Source organism: Cydia strobilella, chromosome Z (genome assembly GCF_947568885.1).
Source record: "Cydia strobilella chromosome Z, ilCydStro3.1, whole genome shotgun sequence".
NCBI classification, from domain to species: Eukaryota; Metazoa; Arthropoda; class Insecta; order Lepidoptera; family Tortricidae; genus Cydia; species Cydia strobilella.
In genome coordinates, this window is record NC_086068.1 from 46,496,392 (window position 1) to 46,520,156 (window position 23,765).

The following is a 23,765-nucleotide window of genomic DNA, read 5'->3' on the forward strand; positions in this document are numbered from 1 at the left end:
ATAAATATTTATTTTTAGTTTTAAAGTGTGTCGACAGATGGCAGTGAATTTACTGGGGTTACAAAATTTACTACGACAGTACCGCTCTAGTATAAGTTACTCTATGGTTATAATTATGCTTAGCATACTTCTAGTCAAAAGTCTTTTGTGTTTATTAAGTATTTTTAGGTGTTAATTAGTTTGCTTAGGTGCATAATTCGATTATCGAACAAACTGGTTACTGGTTTATGAGCGTGTACCGTCTGAATAAATTAAAAAAAAAAACAGAACTAGTTTCTGTCAAAAAAACGAGCCGATCTGTAAGTAATTGTTTGTATACCTACTATTAATCAAAAAAATATTTTACAAATCGGTTAAGAAATGAAGTAACAAATATAATAAAAATATTAGTTAACATATAACAACCGAATTGAGAAGCTCCTTCTTTTGAAGTTTTGAAAACAGTTAAAGTTAAAAAATTATGTTTAAAAAATGCCAATGCACACGAGAAAGTTACACATAATGATTATATTACGAATCGATAACGATACCTCTAGGCATGTTGATAGGTAGTGTGTATTTATTATGGCATACCTGGTTTTTAATTGGCGCGTTAGAGAAGAATGGGGTTAATATTTATAAATTTTTGACCATTCTATGAATTACTTATAGGTAGGTGCAAATAATAGCGATAAAGCAACATTTCGTGGTTATGTATTGCGGTATTGCGATAACGTACAGATGAACACCTACTATTATAAAGTTACAATATTTTTAGAAATACACTGATAATAACTGATAGCGATAGTTTGCGAGATGAATATATATATATATATATATATATAGATCATACTAAGCAACTTCTACTATGGGAACAACCCCGAAATAACGAAAATTGGCTGTCTCATACATTTTGGCAGGTCAGATGTTGATGTTTTCTCTGGGAGTCATTTTTTTTCGCGATTTTGGGGTTGGTCCCATAGTAAAAGTTACTCAGTGTGACCTATACATATATATATACTATATATATAATTATAGTTTATTAAAAAACACCCTGTCAATTTTTTTCGCGATTTTGGGGATGGTCCTGTAGTAAAAGTTGCTCAGTGTGACCTATATTCACATCGTAATATATTGCAGTATATAAAAAACCGGCCAAGTGCGAGTCAGACTCGCGCCCCGAGGGTTCCGTACTTTTTAGTATTTGTTGTTATAGCGGCAACAGAAATATATATATTATCTGTGAAAATTTCAACTGTCTAGCTATCACGGTTCATGAGATACTACTGGTGACAGACAGACAAACGGACAGCGGAGTCTTAGTAATAGGGTCCCGTTTTTAACCTTTGGTTACGGAACCCTAAACAACACCATGTGTACACGTATAATTATATATTTTTTCTTTTATTTCGTTAATCTTGTAAAATATCTTCCTCGTGCACTTACGCTCAGTTTTCTTACTTTCCAGGTAAAGTTACGGAATAGAAAGTTCGATGTACCTTTACATAAGTTATGGTACTGATGATAATTTGTAATACTTTTATGTAACTGTATCAAAACAATAATTGCCGTGCAGAAATAATATTCCTCTATAATCATCAGTTTTAGATGATTTATTCTTCCGACACTTACTATCGGGTTACATTTTACGTGTTATCCGCTATTATAGGCAATAAGAGCTACTCTGGGTATACATGAGGCTTCTCCCCTGTTAACAATGCCAATAAATAGTCAAATTTCCACGAACAAATGATTACGATGTAGTTACAAACTCTCCCGTCTAATATTTTTGGTTGAAAGGAAGAACGTAGGTACTTTATTTTTATTGTCTAATAAAAATTTAAACGAAAACAAACGTACACATTACAAAGGTGCGTCATAAAAACATGCTTCTGATGATCGATCGATAAGGTCTCGGTTTCTCGCTATCCCATTTGGGCCCAAACAAGCGCTCGTTGTTTTCTCTTTGATCCATTTTAAATTAAATTATATTAATGAAAGGTACAACTGTACGTTGTTGCGTTTTAATTTGTGGATTGGTGCTCGTACTGAATGTTGTAATATTCGAGTTTGGAAAATGTTAAGTGTGATTCCTTGGCTCGATGTTTGGAAATTGTATGCGTCCGTAGCTATATGTAAATATATACACGTAGATGTTGAGCGGTGCTATACCTAAGTATTATGAACGTTTTTAACGTAGGTCGATCCGAACCATTAATTGGCTGGTATGGTACCGTTTTCGAGTCCCCGAGTAGCGAGGCGAGGCGGCGATGGTAACGGCACGGGGCACGGGCAGGGCACCGGACAGGTGCGGTCGCTCACGCCCAACCTGTTCGGCCCAGCGCATATCTAATCTACGCTATAACTGTGTTTCCGACTGTAACTATCATCACATAAACTAGTCACGCTATTACACCCCTTAACCTTATAGTTAATAACTATTTAAAAATCGTAATTACAACCAGTGATTAAAATCTTCGGGTGGGAATATTTATCATTATCACGATGTAGGTATATGTCTCCATTGACCTACATATAACTTGACTACTCCGAGAGTAAACATTTTATAGAAAAAGTGTCAAAATTCAAATATTAAGTACCTACCTATTCATTTCATCACTACTCCAATTTAACCTAACGATACTTATGAGCTTATGATTATGCAAGCTAAAAAAATATTCTCTAGTGGGCTAGGTACCGTCTATATAGTAAGCGCTCGACGTACTACTAGGAGTTTGTTGATCGTTATGTGGCCTCGCCAACCCGCCCAGCGGGCGCCTGTTTTTGGAGTGCTGTAATTTTTTTTTGTCTTTAAGTAAATGTGTTAATACAACGGTTAATCTGCCACCTGTCTCAGAATCTCCCGGCTCGTCCTACTAAAGGGGCCCACTGACTATCAGTCCGCCGGACGATGTCGGCCTGTTAGTTGTTCGGAACTGTCAAATTTTTGTTCTAACTGACAGGCCTATATCGTCCGGCGGACTGATAGTCAGTGGGCCCCTTTAATATAGAAGTTAACATTTAAAAACATCAGAAACATGCACTCCATTCGTTATATCTTGTAAATTGTCCTTGTGTTTAACAAGCTTTCCCTTTAACTTATTGACATTTAACTATTATAAAACAAAAAGAGCACTCAGAAATTAAAAGCTTTGAATATGCGGCCCCCGAAATTAATTAGATAACGAGCGAGCGGAGCATTTAGGTCTTTACCTAATTAATGGGATACACATATTAGCTCAAGTCAAAAATACCTAAGTATATTATGAAATGTAAGTTGGAGACATGAAGAAAGGAATTAATTAGGCATTATTTAGTAATTAAACATTTTAGGTACCTACGTAATTAAAACTTAACTGCTCACCTAGACACAAAGTATCTGTACAAGTCCAAACGTAACATGAATTGAATAACTCAGTACCTACCTAACTGGTTCGTATTTAGATTCCACGCACTAAATATTCCTAAACCCGTTACGTTACACCTCATTCTTTCTAATGTAACCCGTATCGCCGTTGTAACATAAGAAATATGTACATATTAAATTTACCACACCAGCAGAAAACATTAACGTACCCCATCAATAGATTAGATATTTTATGTTATTTAAACGCCCAAACGATATTTATTATTATGATAATAACATTCAGTGAACGGTAGTGAACGTCGTATAAGTTCAAATTACCTAAAATAAATCTACTTGTTTAGAGATTACACTATAATAGCTAATTTTAGTAGTTCTATGAGGCATAGTACCTATATTAGGTATGGTATGTACTATTCCTTCGAGTAAAATTATTGCGGTAGTTAGTGACATAGACAAATGATTCACGGGCCGCGCAAGGTAGCTCTGCTACATTGATTGTCAATTAATCGCACGCACATCTTGACTATGCTAATTACTCTTGGCTTAGATAGACTAGCTACCGAACCGATATTTTAAATAATATGGATTAGTTGAACCTATTTTGTATCTAGGTATATCCGTAATAGTGATATCCTTAGATCCAAATTTTCCTGTCCCCAATATTTTTTTGAAGTTTGGAACGTAGGTATATATGTAGGTGTATTTAGTAAACAAACATTTTTTAAGGGTGTTAAAGTTTAAACAGGACATAACATTAACAGTAAACTATAAATAAACTTAAAAATAATAATATTTTAAACGACAAATAAACTTAAAGTAAAGGCTTTATAAATAAAAAACGTCCCCCAAGTCACTGCCACGTTGAATTGCAATGCTTATCCTTTGAGCAAAATACTGGCCAGCCCTCTGGTCACCTGTGGCGTCTACAAGGCGCGTCGCTAGGTCCCTTGTAAAGCCGACGCGCGCTTGGTCCCCACGGCCCCAGAGCGTTTCGACCCCAAACGCCTCAAAAATGTAACTACTGCCTAGGGTGGCGTATTTGCGGCGTTTGAGGTCTTCGGCCGCGGACGCGGCACGACCAGCATCACTGCTGGTGCCCGGAAGGTGGGACGGCGCGAGGGTGTCAACGCTTGTGGCATCCCAAACTAGAGGCCGTCCCAACCTCCAAGGCACCAGAGTCATACCGTCGGGCCTCTTGCCATCGTCTCTTGCCAAACCAATGGGCTCGAGTATGGAAGTTAAAAGTTAAATGTATGGTGATAGGTCTTTAAAAATAACATTAGGGTTTCTAATCTAAGAGTGTTTTATTTTATTTAGTGAATACTTTTGGAAATAATCACTCCGAAAGTCCAAAATAATGCGTAACCTCCCCTCCGCCCCTTTTACTTTTATTATGCGTGGTCCGACATGCACTTGGCCGATTTTTTTATAAAAACGTTTTTTATTTATTTATTTAATAGGTTTAACAGGAACGTAATTAATATTTGCTTACGGGTTTATTTATAAGCGTTAATATTTTAATTCCAGGGTCCCCTTGGAAAGTAGAGGTTATGGCCGGCCCAGCGGGCGGCGGCGGGGGCGAGCCCACCAGACTCATCCCCGCAAGAGTTCCCGCTGTATTTGAAATCTCCACCTCGCCTGGTGCCGCCGCTTTCAGCAAAACCGAGGTACATTCGCAATTTGCAGGCTGGTAGCGCATATGCGACTAGGCGTTAAGGATGACTCACGTTAGACCGGGCCGTGTCCAGGCCGGAGCTTCCGGCGCTTCGTTTTCTATGGAAAGCATCACGTGATCACCTGTCATAGGCGTTGAGTATTACGTCGTTCCACAAAGCACACTATTAGGACAGTCGTGTAAAATCGAATGAGGCCGGCTGCTTGAGGCGTGCGAGTAATAAGCAGAAGATCGTGGGTTCTCGGAACGCAAGTGAGGTGAAAGTACCTAATGCATGTTTACCACTGCATTTTCGGCAAAGAAAAACAAGGTGTAAATATGCATTTAAGCTCCGACACGCACTGACCATGATGGAGGTTTTCAGAAAAAATGGTACCATTTACTTTTTTTTTTGGAAAAACCATCAAATTTTGGGTTATTTAGACTCAGAATCACGACTTCACGAGTACTATTGAATGAGACAAAGAAAAAAAGTATCCCCAGTTTTTCATACAAATTTTGGATGTCAGTTTTGTAACCGTCCATACAAAATGTATGTGAAAATGCGTTACAAAACTGACATTTTTTAAGACATATTTTGATTCTTTTTAAATTGATAGTCCTCGTGATTCTGATTAGAAATAACCCAAAAGTTGATGGATTTTCGAAAAAAAGCAAATGGTACACTTTTTAGTTAAAATGCCCTGATAAGCTTCGATAAATAAATAAGCTCTACGAGTAGATCAACATTTTGTGGGCATCTTATAGGTTTGTTTCTAGTTCTAAACGTGGCATCCCGTTTTTGATAATGCTGTCTATATTTAAAAGTTTAAAACATCGTGATTCCAGTTAATCCACACTAACTATGCATAATTGCACATATGGATTGAAATACATGAATCCGCCGTTAAATTTAAGCTATCCGGTTAAACTGCAAGGATTGATTAAACAATTCCCTGGCTAGCGGCGCCTCTGGCCGAATGGTAGTGGATGAATCCCTTCGTGTAAGTGATCACATCGATTACATGCTATTGTTCGCAGAGGAAACACCGACCGTTTAATAAACGGAACTAACTGTGCGTTCACAGATAAGCATTGTGGGCTCCTACAATCCTATGTAATTATCGGATTGTCTGTAAATGGGATTTCCTATATTTCAAAGAGATACACTGAAGAGCAATGAAAACGCGTCATTTCATACGCAATTTTCCAAACAAAGTAACTCCCTTCCTTTACTGGAGATGAGATTAAAATGTGTTGTTATGTAGGTCGAGGTGACGGTGACTGCTCCGTCGCGCCGGCCGGTGACAGCCCGTGTGCTGGACGTCTCGGAGCGCCCCGGCGTCTACAGAATAGAGTTCACGCCCGAAGAAGTCGGCACTCACCTTATTGATGTAAACATTGAGTATATACTTATAATAGTTATAATATAATACAAAGTAGACTAGAGATGTTTCAGTGATTGTCGTTATTTGTCGTCTAACTCTGATTACAGTCGTCAATATAATAGTCATGCGATTTAAGGCTTTCTTTATGACCCTATTAGTCATTAAAAACTGTCAACCTCATTTACGAAGAACCTCTTTAGGGTTCAAATCACTGAAAATTAATTCTTAGAGCACGCTTACAAAATTTGGAACTCATACATATTTCCGGTTTTTATACCCATTTGATCGGGTTTGACTCCCGGCTAGGTGTGAGGTTATTCTTTTAAATTTGCTTAATCGAAATCGTAATTCTGTACAGCAAATTTACAGGCTTCATATATAACTACATATATTATAAACTTTTGTATTGTACAGGTAGCTATTGCAGGAGACAAGTTGGCCGCGGGTCCTTTGGTGGCAAAGGTATACGATGCTAGTCTCATCAAGGTCACGGACATCGGGAATGCTGTAGTCGGCCAACAATCACAGTTCAGAGGTACATATAGAGAGGTAGATAGGTTGACCACGGACTGTCTCATTTCAAACATAGATAGACAGAGAGAATTATACTGTCTGTCTTACGCTAGTACTAACACCCAAAAAAAGGGATGAGTGTAGTCTTTTTTCTTCTTATTTACTGACAAATTGGGAATCTAGATTTGAAGTTACAAAGATATGAGACAGAGATAGAGATATGTATTGAATACGTTTTATTTTCAGTGGACGCTAGTGCAGCTGGCGAAGGCCAATTAGAAATTTCAATAAATGAAGGTGAAGTGCCTAACCACGTACAGGTAAGCTATCAATTACCTACGTTGTTAAAATAATGTTAATAATAAAAAAAAGCGCTGGTGGCCTAGGGTTAAGAGCGTGCGACTTTCAATCTGGAGGTCGCAGGTTCAAACCCCGGCTCGTACCAATGAGTTTTTCGGAATCTATGTACCTACGAAATATCTTTTGATATTTACCAGTCGCTCTTCGGTGAAGGATAACGTGAGGAAACCGGACTAATCCCAATAAGGTCTAGTTTACCCTCTGAGTTGGAAGGTCAGATGGCAGTCGTTTTCGTAAAAACTAGTGCCTACGCCAATTCTCGGGATTAGTTGCCAAGCGGACCCCAGGCTCCCATGAGCCGTGGCAAAATGCCGGGATAACGCGAGGAAGATGATGATGTTAAAAATTCAAATAATGTTAAGGAAATAAAATCTGACTACTTAACCTTACCTTTTTCAGGTGGTAGGTGGCGGACGTTGCCTTGTATTTTGGAGACCTGAAACACCGACGCCTCACCGAGTAGATATAAAATTCAATGGGGAACCAGTGCCATCGTCGCCGTTTATTTTCAATGTAGCACCAGCACAAAGAGTCACCATTGACACCTCACAAATTGGTGAGTAGGAAAATCATTAAAAATATATTATATTACTATATTATATCAGTGGCGGCGCATCAAAAATATTCGTAGGCAAAAACTGGAGCTAATTTGACATTGCTTGTTTTATTTTGGGTATAGGAAAAGTGCTCAACGTTTCGAGTTATCCTCCACAGCCGACCACCTCGCCTCATTGCACTCAGGTTACAGTGGTGAAATGTACCCTTAATGTACTTTATGTACCATGTCGGAAATCAAACACGTACCTCCCTAGTTTGGCAGATATATGTGTTTAAAAGGGGTCCGGCTGGGGAGTAAAATCTGCAGCCGCACCACGCTTAGACCCGCTGATATCCGCGACTTTAAGGTATAATTTAAATAACAGATGAATGTACCTCTTGTTTACCCCTGAATATGTGTTTTTTTTTTCAAAATGGGTCTTATAAATTATTTTTCATACATTTCATTTTTTGTTAACTTACAATAGACAATATGAGAAATACAAACACATGTAATAATACATTTTAGTAAGTGTACTTTAAGAACTTTTTTTCGCATTTCAAAGTTGGCAACTCGTATAATTGGACGCACGTATTAACGCACCTACCCTACTTTATCCGAAGTATCTTCTGTTCCTGCACAATTGCTTTTTTTTAATCTATCATCAGATTTAGATATGTATTTTTGAGAAAGCAATAAAATGTATATCTACTTAAGTTTTCTTCTCTCGTTAACAAGTTGTAATAATTTTTATTATGTTGAAACGCAATTCTTACGAGGAAAGGAGCGAGTTGAGTTGAGATACTTGAGATACCTATTATACCTTCAATCTTCTTATATGGACGTATAGCGCAAAAGCTAATAGCATGACGTACGGTCAGCCAACTAGGTATAGGTCGTATGACTTATGAGTCTAGTGAGTTAAATTTTAAGTAACATCAGTTACTAATTTTTAGGGTTCCGTAGCCAAATGGCAAAAAACGGAACCCTTATAGATTCGTCATGTCTGTCTGTCCGTCCGTCCGTATGTCACAGCCACTTTTCTCTGAAACTATAAGAACTATACTGTTGAAACTTGGTAAGAAGATGTATTCTGTGAACAGCATTAAGATATTCACACAAAAATAGAAAAAAAAAAAAACAATAAATTTTGGGGGCTCCCCATACTTGGAACTGAAACTCAGGGATAGGTCTTCAAAAATGATATTGAGGTTTCCAATCATTTTTTCTAAACTGAATAGTTTGCGCGAGAGACACTTCCAAATTGGTAAAATGTCTCCCCCCCCCCCCCTGTAACTTCTAAAATAAGAGAATGATAAGACTGAAAAAAATATATGATGTACATTACCATGCAAACTTCCACCGAAAATTGGTTTGAACGAGATCTAGTAGGTAGTTTTTTTTTAATACGTCATAAATCGTAAACCGCAATTTACCTTTCACACACGTTTCACATAAAAAATACATTGTTAAAATTATGTAATGTACGGAACCCTCGGTGCGCGAGTCCGACTCGCACTTGGCCGGTTTTTTTATTGTGCATGTTATCTAATAGATAATACTATTGGCTAATTTAACTATTAATGTTTTATAATAATAAGCCTTATATAATATTAGAGAAACAACTTACATTATTTCAATTCATAGTAATTAAAGGGTGAGCACTAAGAGTTAAACCAAGAAAAGTCTGCAGAGATTTTGACAGCACACGCAGTGCAGGTGTTATTTTAAACGTCAAACTTCTATGAAATTGTGACGTATAAATAACACTGTGTGCTGTCAAAATCTGTGCACTTTTTTTGGTCTAACTCTATTAAATTGTCGTCTACATTTTTGCTAACGTGTTGCATCGACCCGTTTTGCATATTCTTTTGAAATTTTAAATTTAGAAGGCTCGCTAAATATTAGACAATCATAAAACCACATAAAACAGTCATTTGATTTTTATCTATGAAAATGGCGTTAAACGAAAAAGATGTTCGCAAATTAATTTTGCAAGAATTTAGTAAAAATCCTCATTTATAGTTTGTCAACTGACTGTCTCATTTCAATCATAGACAGAGAGAATCATACTATCTTTGTCTTACACTAGTACTAGCACCCAAAAGATAAGGATGAGTATAGTTTTTGTGCTTGACCAACTATATCAACACATCTGGCAAAATCTTGTCAAACTACGCGAAGGACGGTTCAACGGACTCTAAAAAAACAAGGTGAAACTATAGATAGGAAGCGGCGGGGTCAACCCACCAGAAAATCTAATGTTAAGTTACAATCAAAGGTGCAAGCTATTTGATAAGAATCCGAGTATCTCTTCCCGGGGTGTGGCGAAAAAAGTAATGCGGCTTTACAACATATAGGAAGCAAAAGGCTCCGAAGAGAACTGTGGATCAATATAATCGTGCTATTTTATTTGGCCTTTCCAGGTTATTGTATAAACTTGTTGATTGAGAAAACCTAATTAGGTATTGACGATGAAACCTACGTCAAGGCAGACTTCAAGTCTTTACCAGGTCAGGTCACCAGTACTATTCCTCTCGTGACATTTCGAATCTCGACGAATCGGAAAAGGTTATCCCAGTAGAAAAATGTGCTGAGAAATACCTTGTTTGGCAAGCTATATGCTAGTGCGACATGAGGAGCTCACTATTTTTCACTACCGGGACAATTAACACCGTATCAGATACCCATATCAGAATGCTTGAAAAAGAGACTGTTACCATTCAAGAAGAAGCACACTTCCTCAACATTGTTTTGGACAGATTTAGCAAGTTGCCACTATTCATCTCGAACTTTGGAATGGTATAAGGCGAATTCAGTGTAGGGAGTGCTTAAGGAGAGTAACCCACCAAACTTGCCAACCTGCCACTTTATTGCCAGATTTTGCACTGGGTTAAATGCGCAAAATTTTTGATGATTCCTTGCAAAGTTCGATGAATCACATAAAAAAGTAAAGTCCGGGAATGTTTTTATTGATTTTACGTTATATAAAATTTGTCATATAAAGAGTTTTTCCCCTCACTAGCTCGGAAAGCCGTCTTTTATCCTTTAAAACAAGCGGGGAATAACGCATTTTATCCACTAGTGGGGAAAGTAATTTGACCTTGGATAGAGCGTGTTTAAGTAGCTTAACAGATAACAAAACGTAAAACGCTCATAATAATGGTTCGTTCAATATTAATTATTATTAAATAAATGGTTTGAGAATCTAATAAAAAATACCAGATTTAGCTTTATTTAATGATTTTAAGTCATAAACCTTAAAATTCCATAATAAACGTTTGTTTTTTAATACATACATACCTATACATACATATAATCACGCCTATTTCCCGGAGGGGTAGGCAGAGACCACGGATTTCCACTTGCTACGATCCTGACATACCTCTTTCGCTTCCTTCACTTTCATAACATTCCTCATACACGCTCGCCGGTTTAGGGTGCTCTTGACCTGGCCTTTCTTCAGGATTTCCCCGATCTGATCAGAGAAAGTCCGCCGAGTTCTGCCCCTTCCAACTCCCGTTTCTACCTCTCCCTTATATACTCTCTTTGTTAGCCTCCTGTTTTTTAATAATTATGTTAAATATAATTCTGAACGCACAAGTTAAGTCGATGCAATTTTAAAACGCATCATTGACATTTCATACGTCAGAAATGTCAACATTGTCAACAAAAATTTTACTTAAAAACTTCTCACGTAAAAGTACAGAATTTCCAGAGTTTTTTGTTATAATATCGTAAAAAAATAGTGATTCCAGTTGATGAAGATGATCTAACGCTGTTGTTGCACTTTCCTCGCTATAGTGAGGGGAAAAGTTTTGTGTTACACACGGGTGCAAATGTATTTTACTTCTCGTGTGTTAAAACACTCGCGGGTAAAATACAACTTTGCACCCTTGTATAACAAATAACTATTAAGCACTGGATTTTTATTTACTCTTCTGTAGCATGTTCGGCAGAGGACCGACACTTATGGAAATCGCTCCACCGACAAGAGTATAACTCTTAAATATATGATGATGATGAGCATGTTCGACCTGCGACAATTTATTAGTGTTCCTATTTACCCTTTTGCAATCGTTACGCATGCATACAATACAAGCATAGCGGACAAAACAATTTTAAATGAACTCCATCTTAATTACGTGTCCCGCATGGAGGCTGTATAAAGGAGCCAAATCTCTATGTATGAAAAGTGTCCATCAAAAAACAGTAATTAGGCGGCGCCATATTTGAAATTAGTTCTATAGTTGTTGATTGAGAAAACCTAATTAGGTATTGACGATGAAACCTACGTCAAGGCAGACTTCAAGTCTTTACCAGGTCAGGTCACCAGTACTATTCCACCATACACCGAAATACTACCAAAAACAACCTACGTAATTTGGTCGGGTTATTTTTTGCCTTATATGGTTCATGTTATACTCATGTCCCAGAGCCTAACTAGCGCCACCGGAGAGATTAGGAACTATTATTTAAAGCTTAACGCGGTCACTTTTACAACAATTCTGCCATAAGAGATTGCGATCCTTTCTATACCATCCATAGTGTCCCGCCATAGCACGCCATAGCTAACTTTTTAATTGATTAGTGCTACCAACTTACAATATCGATATGCGCGCGTTCAAGTTTATTGGCTGATAAACTTGAACGCGCTAAAAGCACACCTCACTGCGCCTGCAACTCACAGCAAATTACTATGGAAAACTGCAATTTCCTACTGCATTACATCATGCACTGATGTAGCGCTTCAATTTGCATAGTGAATTGCGTGGAATAAGCGTAACTATGTTACACATTAGCCGTTAGCGCATCGTGGACTAAAATGTGTGAAACGTCTTTGTCACAGTCACACAGCTGTCATTTTTGTTGTCAATGTCAAACGAAACGAGCAAACGACTAACAAAAAATTTGCTTGTTTCCTATTTCATAATTGATTCATGATTCCTTTCCTTCACCTACATTTTCATAAATTTAGGGGCCTCGATAGTAGTTTTGTTCTGTAAATAATGATGGTACACCGTGTTGTGCATGACCTCGATAAATTAGCCAGGTATGATGCTTAACAAACTTTAAGACTACGAGGCGACTACACATTCGATTTAGGTGTTTTTTTTAATGGCTAAGTTTGTAGGGATCCCTAAACCGGCAGCAATTTCCTGGTGGAATAGTAGTTTGATGAATCAGTACAATTAAGTATACCTAAGGAAGATAGACAATTAAGGTCCAAATAAACGGTAGGTATCGGAATTGGCTATATCTACCAATTCTTTGAAGCTTGTCTACTCTCAGCTAAATTACATTTTCATACGTACTAATGTTATGTTGTAGAACTAATCCCTGTTGGCGAAGTGGCATCATGCTCTGTGCGCGTGGAAGGCTCAGCTGGGGGAGAGCTAATAGTGACGGTTCGCGGTCCGCGGGCCGAAGTGCCTGTGCGGCTCACTGGTGACGCAGTCTCCGGGCTACTAGCGAGCTTTACGCCGCGACATGTGGGTCCACATACCTTAACTGCACATTACAATAACCAGCCTGTGCCCGTAAGTACTTCCTAAAACATGAATTATACTTGTTGACATTATTAATAAATGTTTCTTGAATTTAACAAGCCATTGATAATTGTTCATCCCTTTCTGTCTTTTAGACATTTTAGTATGTTAGATAGAGACAATATTGACAGAGGTTTTGCTATAGTCTGTTTTTTTATTCCGTAGACTAAAATGACATTTCATGTGTTGCTAGTTTTTTACGTCTTATAAATAGTGATGTGCTACAATGGGTACTAACCGAAAATAAACTATTGGGCCTACCCCGAACCATGATCGACATGTTACCTCTCTGTCGCACTCGTCAATTCGTGTGTAAGTTTGACAGGGAGGCAACACGTCGAAAGTGGTTCGCGGTAGGCCCTCAGATCACTATACAAGTAAAGTAACGAATGTTGAATATGTAAACCAAAAATACCAAAATGGTGTTGTGTCAGGCCGGAAATACATCAGTAATTTTTTTAATGTTTACGTAGATAAGCAGTGAGTAGATTTATTTATTGTTTATTTCCTATCATGCAGCAAAAAGATTTCATGTATGTTTATTTGGAATCTAAAATTAATTTCATATTTATTGGTTATTCACAAACCGAAATCAAAGATCAGCACTGTTTGTTTTAAGCTGGTCACATTATTTCTATGTTTGACATTTGTGGTTGTCGTTTTAGACTACAGAATAAAAAAACAGACTAAGTTGTTTGAATAAGGGGCGGTAGCATAACATGAACTAATCTAGCCATGGCATAGTCGCATCTGCAAGGCCTTTTTCTTTCAATTTGTATTTCCCACGTATTAAAAAATGCGGGGCTGTAGCTGCTTTGCCCACGCGTACCTCTGATAAGGGGGATAGAGTTAAACCAAGATAAGTCTGCAACGATTTTGATAGCACACGCAGTGAATGTTATTTTAAATGTCAAACATCAATAACACTATCAAAATCGTTGCAGACTTATCTTGGTCTAACTCTAGTTAGTCAATAGGTAGTGTTTTGTCTCTTTCTGACAAACACAAATGTCAAAGGGACAGACAACACAAAGAAATTTTTTGTTGATTGTCTGTTGTAACTTGATACATATGAAAAATTATTTATGCTTTTATATAATAATAATGAGGAGTCTTGTGAAAGCCGAGAGGGACAAGTCCAGCAAGTACCTAGCTAGACTTGGCTCACAAGATAACTGACATGTGGGATGATTTGACGATTATTGTTCTGATGGTTGTGTCAGCAAACAGTCTCATAGATTAGAGTCTTTACCGACACGACACCTAGACAGACTCTTGCTAGGTGACTGCATGGATCAAGGGTGAAGAAGGCAGTAATCTTTCATATATATTATGGCGCGTGACGCGTGAAGTACCTCTAGTCTAGTTGGTTCCTCTCCCTGCAGCCCTAACCACCTACCACCAATCAGCTTGGGCCCTGCACCCTAGGTTGTGTCTTTTGTAATGTGTTTATATGTATTTTGTATTGTTTTTTTTACGTGTTTTTGTATTTTACTTTTATATAAATGAATGCAACTTAAGAATAGAAATAAATAAATACAGTAGAATCCGCATATAATGAGCTTTGCCTTATAATATGACGTAAGGCATGTCAAATTATAAGGTAAATAGTAGTTCAGCCTACATATGTCCCACTGCTGGGCACAGGCCTCCGCTCAGTAGGTACGGAATATCATTTTGAACCACAAACTTTTCGGTGAAGGATAACATCGTGAGGAGATATATATGTGAAGAAATTCGAAGGTGTATGTGAATTATGAAGTCCCGAATGCTATTGTATAAAAATTGGCATTTCTATGGTCACAAATTATCAGTGATCGGGGTTGTGGTTGCCACACGGGGAAAAAGACCATAAACGTATTAATTAACCGACAAAATCGCAATTTTACTTATTTTCCATACATTCAAGATGCTCTCTCTCTCTCAGTGACCTTGACGTCACGTTCACTTATCGTTTTGTTAGGAGCGTTTTGCGAGTGAAATACGACTGTCGGACTTTGACTATCATTTCTGACTGTTGTATTGCTTTAATGCAATGGATCCCATATAGACATTTGATGCCAATAACGAACCTGATCGATTGATACCATTAATAAATAAAAAGTTGTCATCAAGCCTATTCCCGGGAACGGCACAACTCTACCGCGGAGTGGCATCCGAAACCCTGAACACTGCAAATTATAGAGATAATGGTTGTTAACAGGGTACCCCATTCATCTGTAAAGCCTATGATGGCAAGTTAGTGAGTGTGAATGGAGGGTCATCAGCTCGCGTTGGGGTCCCGGTTCAGCTAGCTGTGGATGCAGCACAAGCCGGAGAGGGCAACTTGGAGATCACTGTTGCCGCTCGAGGATTGAACATACCAACTCAAGTACACCCGCAGGTATGTTTCTGCACTCTCATTGTTTATGATGGCTTTGATGATTTGAAATAATAATGTATTTTCTTTGTTTTAGGGCAATGCTAGATTTACAGTTTCATTTACTCCAACTGAGGCATGTGACCATGTAGTTAATGTGTCATTTAATAAGGTATGTATTTGTGGGAATTCATATTCAATTATTTAAAAACACAAAATGTAACTTTACAGGATTATAACCTAAGTCATTACATTTCTTATAACTAAAGTCAATTATCAAGTCACAAAATACACTATAAGGTCAGTAGCTTGCATATTGTTAAACACCCATCCTCAAAGGGCATATTGCAGTATTCCCAGTTGTTATTAACATATTATAGGGGCCGTGCACGTTGGAGGGGTCTGCCATCTTGTGACCTGAATCGGAAACATAAACATGTACATTGCCAAAGCAAGTGCTACCATCTACCGTTTTCGTACGTTTTCTTGTGCATAGTAGATTCTGCCATCTTGTGAGCTACATCGGAAGCATAAACTTCACATTTACGCCTCGCGCCAAAAATCTGACGCTCCTATACTGCTCCCTATAGTTCATGCATGCTCTATATGTATATGTATATAGCCCAAAACTAAGTTATGTCCAAAAACAAAATATTTTTTTCTAAAACATTTTTAGTGAAGTAATGATAGAACATCTGATGTAATGCGTGTTGTTTATTTATGTTTCTTTAAAACAATGGCAAAGCAAAATGCTATTCAAGAATAATAAAATTTGAAATATCACAGATATAATAATTCAACAGATAAGCCATGAGCAGGTGGCATGTAACTTTAGATTCTACACCAAGTATATGAAAGCATAAAACACGATTTTTAGGTTGTTTGCCATAACATAGGTTGTTGATAAAATTGCTAGCTAGTGCAGAGGTAAGTTGTTTGTGTTATGTGCTTACAGTCAATTTTGCATTGTGCGCGCGAGTAATTAAAACATGGACATTCTTCACATTCAAGAATAAAATTCTGCTTACAATACACATGTCTTGCATTCAATTTATAACATCTGTGTCTCAGCTATATGTGTATATAAACGCGTGTTTTGTAATAAAACTTGCCACTATACATATGGTCGCTCGGTGTAGATGCGAGTGCCGGGCTGCCCATTGATCGTGGAGGTGTCGGAGGGCAGCGGCAGCGGCGCGCGCGTCACGCTGCCCGGGCCCGCGCCGCTGCACCAGCCCGCCGCGCTCACGCTGCACCACCCCAGCGCCACGCTCGACCAGATAGAGGTCAATGTTGAGGGTCAGTACTTCATCCCCACGGCCCCACCCGACAGTGCACACTATACCTACAGAATGATCATCACGTAATCGGCTATCTTTTTCGAATTCGTTGCTGAACACCTAATGCTATTATGGCTAGTGTTGCTACTCTTTGTTTAGTGATATTTTAGTCAAATTCGTTGCCAAATCATGATAATTTATTTTGAAACTAACATCTTGTTAAGGCGCAACCTATTTACTACATTTATAACTACATTACATTTATTTTATTCTGCTAAGTAATATCTCGGAAGACCACCGGGCCCTAAGTAATTAATTGAAATGGTAGAAATTAAATTAGAGGTGGTTAGAATGTGTGACTTATAATTAGATGATATGTCCGATATCTCGCGTTACACTACCTATTAGTGTTTCTTTTTCCTAAACGATCGTGTTATGCTTCAAACTGTTTGGTTATCTTTTTGCAGGCCAGTTTAAATATAAATGAAAAAATAAAAAATAAAAATTATTATTTGGATCATCTTCTGACTCAAACAAAACGGAATTTCGCTCCGAGGGGAAAGATTCAGAATAAACTTAAGATGCTTTGCAGTACTAACAACCTAAGTCCAACCACCTCTTAACTCCGCATTATGTGTTTATTATCATCACTAATTAATTAACCCGCTTCATAATTCGAATAGTACATTCTATTTAAAGTATAGGTACATTAAGAATAAATTAAATATAAGTAATGAAAGTTAAAAGTTTGATCGTAGTAACCATAAAAGACCTATAGGAAGTATTGACTTACATCGAGCATCTTTAAATAACCTGATGCCGTTACAAATACATTGTAACAATCATTGTCGAAAAAGCTCATCCGCTTCGCCCTAACTCTTAACACGGTAGGAGGGAAGATGAGAGGGGGGTAGAGAGGGAGTTAGGGCGAGGCGTTGAGCTGAGCGGTGCGGGGGCGCAGGTCCGAACGGCGCGTCGGTGCCGGCGGCGGTGGCGGCGGCAGGCACCGGCGTGTTCCGCGCCGAGTTCGTGCCGCGCGCCGTCGGCGAGCACCGCCTCAACGTGCTCGTCGATTCCACGCCCATCCCGGCCAGCCCATTCCACTTAAAGGTAACTCTAATATACAGCCCTTTAAATTATTTGAAGATAATATAATCCAGTCAAATACTAATAATAATTTGGAAAAAAAACTTTCATAAAAAAAGATAAACCGACTTCAAAAAGGATGAAATAAAATATTATCCATTTTAGGGTTCCGTGTTTAAGTATATGCGTTACCAACGGATATGTTTGAAGTTGGTGCCAAGCCAAATTTTGAACCATTTATTCATAGTGATTTTGGTGCAATTCGATAAGGATGCGGCTATATAAGTATGTACGTTGGATTGCCTAACGCAGCGTACTACGTAGGCGAACAACACGCGAACGCGAAGCGGCGCGGCACGGCGCCTTAATTAATCCTATGGTACCTATAGAAGTGTCCTACGTGGGCGATCTCGTTGCGAATGCGAACGCCTTGGACCTGCCACGCCGCGCGTCGCTTCGCTTCGCGTTCGCGAGCGTTCGCCCATGTAAGACGCAGCGTTACACGACGACAATAAACGAACTTTCTGTAGGTATTTAAGAACACACCTCAGGACAGAACACACGGTTGAACCTTCTTGGCGCAGTTCGTACCATGCTTGTCGGCACATTAGTGTAAATTTAATGCGTTTATTTGTAGTCGTATTTTTTAAAGAGCATTTCTTACTAATTCTTGAACAGTCCATAGCACGCAAGTGTGGGATTGGGACTGAGTTATTTTCTGTCGCTTATCCAGAGGACTACATTTCAAAATATAAAACAATTCAAGGAACCTTCATGCCAAATTTCAGCTAAAGCTGTTAAGTTGTTTAGCCATGAAAAGGTAACAAAGAGGCAGACAGAATTACTTTCACGTTTATAATATTTGTACAGTTGTAATGGGATTTGTAGACATAAAGCTGATTATTTTTGACTGGTATTGTTACTACTTGGCTTGGCACCGACTTCAAACATATCAGTTGGTAACGCATATACTTAAACACGGAACCCTAAGAAGGATAATATTTTATTTCATCCTTTTTGAAGTCAGTTTATCTTTTTTTATAAAAGTTTTTATTTTTCCATTTTTAGTTTTAAGACATTGCTGCATGACAAGACGCATGAATGAAAAACATTATCATATTTAACTCTAAATTCTTAAACTGTATTAAATAATCAGAATTTTCCTCGAGTCCGTCTGGGAAATCATTTCTGTCACTAAATCCATTCTCCGCCCCGCCACTGACCCAATCCCTCAAACCCCCCAATCACTCAACCTCACAGCACATCAACCCCTGATCACTGAACCCCTCGACCCTAAACCACCAACCCTTTAATCGCCATTCCCCGACCTCTAACCCCAGACCCCTTAACTCCTAACCCTAACCCCCAATCCCTTAACTCCCAACCCCTCAGTCCCCGATCCATCAACTCACCTCCCCTCGACCCCCAACCTCAAACCCCCAAACACTAATACCCTTTACCTTCACCTCTCACACCTACCTCTCACCTCTCAGTCTCTTTGGTTGTTTCCAACACTACCTACATCTAAAATCATAATACACATACTAAGGAAGTTCCACATTTCGTCCGTGGTCTTTATCATTTACCTTACCACGAGTTTGACATTTATATATTCGCTATCGTGTGCGTAACTTACTGTTTATGCATCTCGCTCGTACTGGCATATTAGTGTACAAAGTAAATATTCAGTGTGAAACTCGTGGTTAGGCTAAAGTTGCACTAGATCAAATTGGTGGTTTTTGGGAGGAAGTGCTTGAGTTACTTTAGAAAACACTGAAATCACCATACACGTGCCTTTAAAAATTGAGGAGTTCCCTCAATTCCTCTGGGATCCCATTATCAGATCAAAACCAGATTAATATGGGACCAACTTGGAAGTAGATCCTTTCGAACAAAAGAAGAATTACTCAAATCGGACCACGGGTCTCGGAGTAATCGGTGCATACATAAAAAAATAAAAATAGCCACAACCGAATACAGAACCTCCTCCTTCTATGAAATTGAAGTCGGTTAATTATTAATAGGATATATTTGTTATGAGTAACTGTTCTAAGTCCCCAAAATGTAAACAATACAACTCTCCACAATGCTTTTTACTCTGCAGGTACAGTCAGTACCTAATACTATTATTCGCTTAGCACCTTTGCATTGCATACACCTTTTTATGCAGGTGGGGGGGGGGGGGGGGTACCTTTTCTCTGCAGCTGACAGGTACATCATCCTGGTGGTTTTTTTAAATAATAATATTTTCATTAATTCCAATATTTATTCATAACATGTTTGAAAATGTTCACGATTGTTACGTTACCTTTCTATTCTCATATCCATTGTGCTATTACCGTTCACAGGTGTACGACGTAACGGCTATAAGAGTAAAAGACGTCGCACATGGAACAGTCGGAAAGCCTGTCACATTTTTAGGTAAGTTATTGTTTCTTGTAATAATCAGAGTATTATCTTAGCGGCTACAAACGTTACCATAAGTACCATAACTGCTGTATTTCTGTTGCAGCTACAACAGCAAATACTAAAAAGTACGGAACCCACGGTGGGCGAGTCCGACTAGCCGCTTTCACGAAATTATAAAAACTGGAATTTTCAAAGTCCAAATCGGCGACACTCGTCATGTCTTTTGCTTCCACTTGTCAGAAAAATCGTATAATATCGTATTGATTATATTTCATATTTGTATTCAATGATATGATTCGTGCAGTGGAGACAATGGCAGCGGGCCCAGGCAATCTGGAGGTGACGGTGAACGGCGGTCGCGTGCCGACGGCGGCCGCCGCACAGGGAGCCCACACTTACGCCATCAGCTTCACCCCGCGCGACCCGCGCCCGCACACCGTCGAGCTGCGTTTCAACGGTGACCATGTCCCAGGTTAGTCTTACTTAGTACCTATGGCTTTCGATGCAATGGTTTATGTCTCACCCAGGGCCTGGAGGTGACGTTGCATGGCAGTCGCGTGCCGACCGAGGCCGTTGCGCTGGATGCGCTCACTTACGCCATCAGTTTTCCCCGCGCGAGCCGCGCCCACGTACTGTCGAGTTGTGCTTCAACGGTGACCACGTCCCAAGTCCATACCTAGGTATATTAAGGTATACTATTCGGAGCAGAGGGAATTTGGAGGTCTCTTGATTACGAGTCGTAATCTTAACCTACAAGTAAAACAATTGTTAATTCATAGTGTCTTGCCTTTTGCTGATCTTCTATAAAATTTTAATTGTTTTTAGTTTGACTGATGCCGCAGTTTACTAGAGACTTCTGAATCATGTTAAGTATGCGTTTCGTCACTCTAGACCAGAAGGCGTCAATCACCTTCTGAGCTACTAAAAAAGCCATTTTCTATACTCAAAACTGGAATTCAACACCAAAAAAACTACGTCAATGTTGCCACTGCAACAAAATGTTTGTACAATAGTATATTCTTTTTTTTACAGAAAACACGCTAAGATAATTTATTTATTGGTAATTTTAATTCAATGGGGTTGGCAACTGTCAAAGGTTTGCAGAGATGGCGCCATCATAGCTTGGCCCTTTTTCTATGAGATTTGGCTTAAAGGGCTGGCATCCAAAGCATTAAAAAAACAAAAGTTTGACACAATTCTAGGGATTGACGGGGCAAGCTATGCTGGCGCCATCTGCTAATTACTTCGACCGGCCAACCCCATTATTTAAAGACGATAAATACAAGACGCCCTAATAAAAACTTAAACTACCGTGATTTTTGGTTGAAAATCTGGTATTGTACTTGTAACACTTCGGGTATTCATAACATTTGGTGCAATCATTTACAAATAACTTAAGAACAAACTCGGATGTAATTTATTATATTACGTATATCTAGCTAATTGACAAAATCGCAGAATAATAGTGTTTGGCTCTCCTTATGATTGTTATCGCCGCCGTTTTTATCGGCTACCGGCCGTGACTATGGTTTCTCAGTCTCACTCGACACCAGACGTATGTTCCGAGTGTTAGAATGTTCTTTTTGCTCTGTGGTGATTTCTGCCTTGTTGAGTTTTTATTTTTTGTTCAGTTTTGCTTGAGTGACACTTAAAGGAATAGTCTAGTCTAGGAATACTCTTTGATAGACAAATGCAACCTTACTGGTGTTTAGGTTCGTTAGAATTGTCTCGATGTTAGTTGACTGTTGGAAACAAAGTGCCATCGGTGACAAAAGTTGTATTTTTATGACAAAAAACTTTTTTATCAATGATCAGTGACATAAGTGACATTGACAGTTGTGACAGTGACGTATCTGTCGTAGTTTTTTTGGTCTTGAATTCCAGTTTCCAGTATAGTCAAACCGTAAAATATTAATCGGCAACATTTTTGTCACGTTTAATAATAAGGCTGATCACATCAACAGGCAGTCCGTTCGTGTGCCACGTGTCGGCGCCAGCGCGCGTGATTGGCGCGGGCTCGAGCGAGTCGCCCGACAAGGTGTCGGTGGGCGACGCGTACACGTTCAGCGTGGACTCGCCGGCCTCGCCGCAGGTGGACGTGCTGGGGCCGGCGCGCCGCCCCGTGCCCGTGCAGGTTACTTAGTCGTCTGATAATACTCCGACTAGTATGCTCTTTCCGTGACCTTCTTCTGTATAAAGTGACAATTCATTTGCTAGGCGTAAATTTCAGTCTCCCTAGTTAGTATTTGATCATTTGATTCGTTTTTCTACAGTTCTGTTACTAATCGAATCTGCTATTACTATTTTTGGTGTTTTAGGTGTCTGCTGAAGAAACTGTTGGTGAAAACGAACCTAGCAAAAGATACACCATTTCTTTTGTTCCCGTTGATGTCGGTGACCACAGTATTGAGGTGAGATTCAGATCTTTATAGTCATGTATGTGATATTGCTTCCCTATCCTTTTTTTACCCAGGTCTTTCGGCGCACTCTAATTTTAAGTCCATATTTCTAAGAATATAAAAACAGAATTTTTAATATTCGTGCAATATACTCTATGATATTTACGATATAGTATACTCTAGTCAGGAAATATGAATACATAAGCATTTACCTACCTAACATAATTAAGAACGGAAAGCTAGTGGATAGGTGAGAAATCCTTTACATGGTGACCCTACCAGGACACCCCACATCAGAGTCCTATTGGTTGCTGTAGGTCCGAGCCGGCGCAATGGGTGGGCACGTGGAGGGCAGCCCCTTCCTGGTGAAGGCGTACAGCGCGTCGCGGGTCGCCGTCACCGACATCGCGCCCGGCGTCGTTGGCCGCCCCGTCTCCTTCACCATCAACGCTTCACATGCCGGTACGCAATCCGATTTTTGATCATTATATTTAATGCCTTTGCTTACTAAATCAACAGTGTAAACCAGCAACCTCAGTAATTATAAGAATAACGAATTATTTTCATTTCTAGGTGCTGGCAACTTGGAAATAATCGTAGCCGTAAATGGCAGGAACGTTCCAAATTTTGTTCAGAGCGAAGGGAACGCCAGATTTAAGGTAATAGATGATTTTTTATTATTCTTTAGTTGATAATGATAACAATACATTCTCCAACCACGAGCTTCCTCGACAGAGAAACATTATTCAGTTTATTGTAATATTTATTTATCGTTATGGGATAACTACACTGTCTGTCTTAGTCCAGCCTTAACACTTTCACTGCCAGCGACCCGCTAGGTGGGTTTTCTGTTCGTATGCACCTTTCGCTACATTATGAGCTAC

At 39.0% G+C, this 23,765-nt stretch overlaps 1 protein-coding gene and 1 long non-coding RNA gene across 2 annotated transcripts in view; one reads left to right on the forward strand and one right to left on the reverse strand.

Moving 5' to 3' along the window:
- The window catches only part of LOC134754962 (filamin-B), a 174,490-nt gene that overhangs the window by 122,826 nt on the left and 27,899 nt on the right, over nt 1-23,765 (forward strand). Inside the window, exons 21-36 of the mRNA XM_063691456.1 lie at nt 4,874-5,013; nt 6,269-6,394; nt 6,803-6,923; nt 7,148-7,221; nt 7,661-7,817; nt 13,131-13,339; nt 15,552-15,731; nt 15,805-15,879; nt 16,847-17,006; nt 17,949-18,097; nt 20,422-20,494; nt 20,787-20,954; nt 22,447-22,616; nt 22,801-22,893; nt 23,199-23,343; nt 23,455-23,540. Of these exons, the coding sequence (XP_063547526.1) occupies nt 4,874-5,013; nt 6,269-6,394; nt 6,803-6,923; nt 7,148-7,221; nt 7,661-7,817; nt 13,131-13,339; nt 15,552-15,731; nt 15,805-15,879; nt 16,847-17,006; nt 17,949-18,097; nt 20,422-20,494; nt 20,787-20,954; nt 22,447-22,616; nt 22,801-22,893; nt 23,199-23,343; nt 23,455-23,540 (2,126 nt within the window). The remainder of the gene's footprint in view (nt 1-4,873; nt 5,014-6,268; nt 6,395-6,802; nt 6,924-7,147; nt 7,222-7,660; nt 7,818-13,130; nt 13,340-15,551; nt 15,732-15,804; nt 15,880-16,846; nt 17,007-17,948; nt 18,098-20,421; nt 20,495-20,786; nt 20,955-22,446; nt 22,617-22,800; nt 22,894-23,198; nt 23,344-23,454; nt 23,541-23,765) is intronic.
- LOC134754981 (uncharacterized) overlaps nt 1-23,765 on the reverse strand; it is a 245,613-nt gene that overhangs the window by 117,809 nt on the left and 104,039 nt on the right. The window lies entirely within an intron of this gene.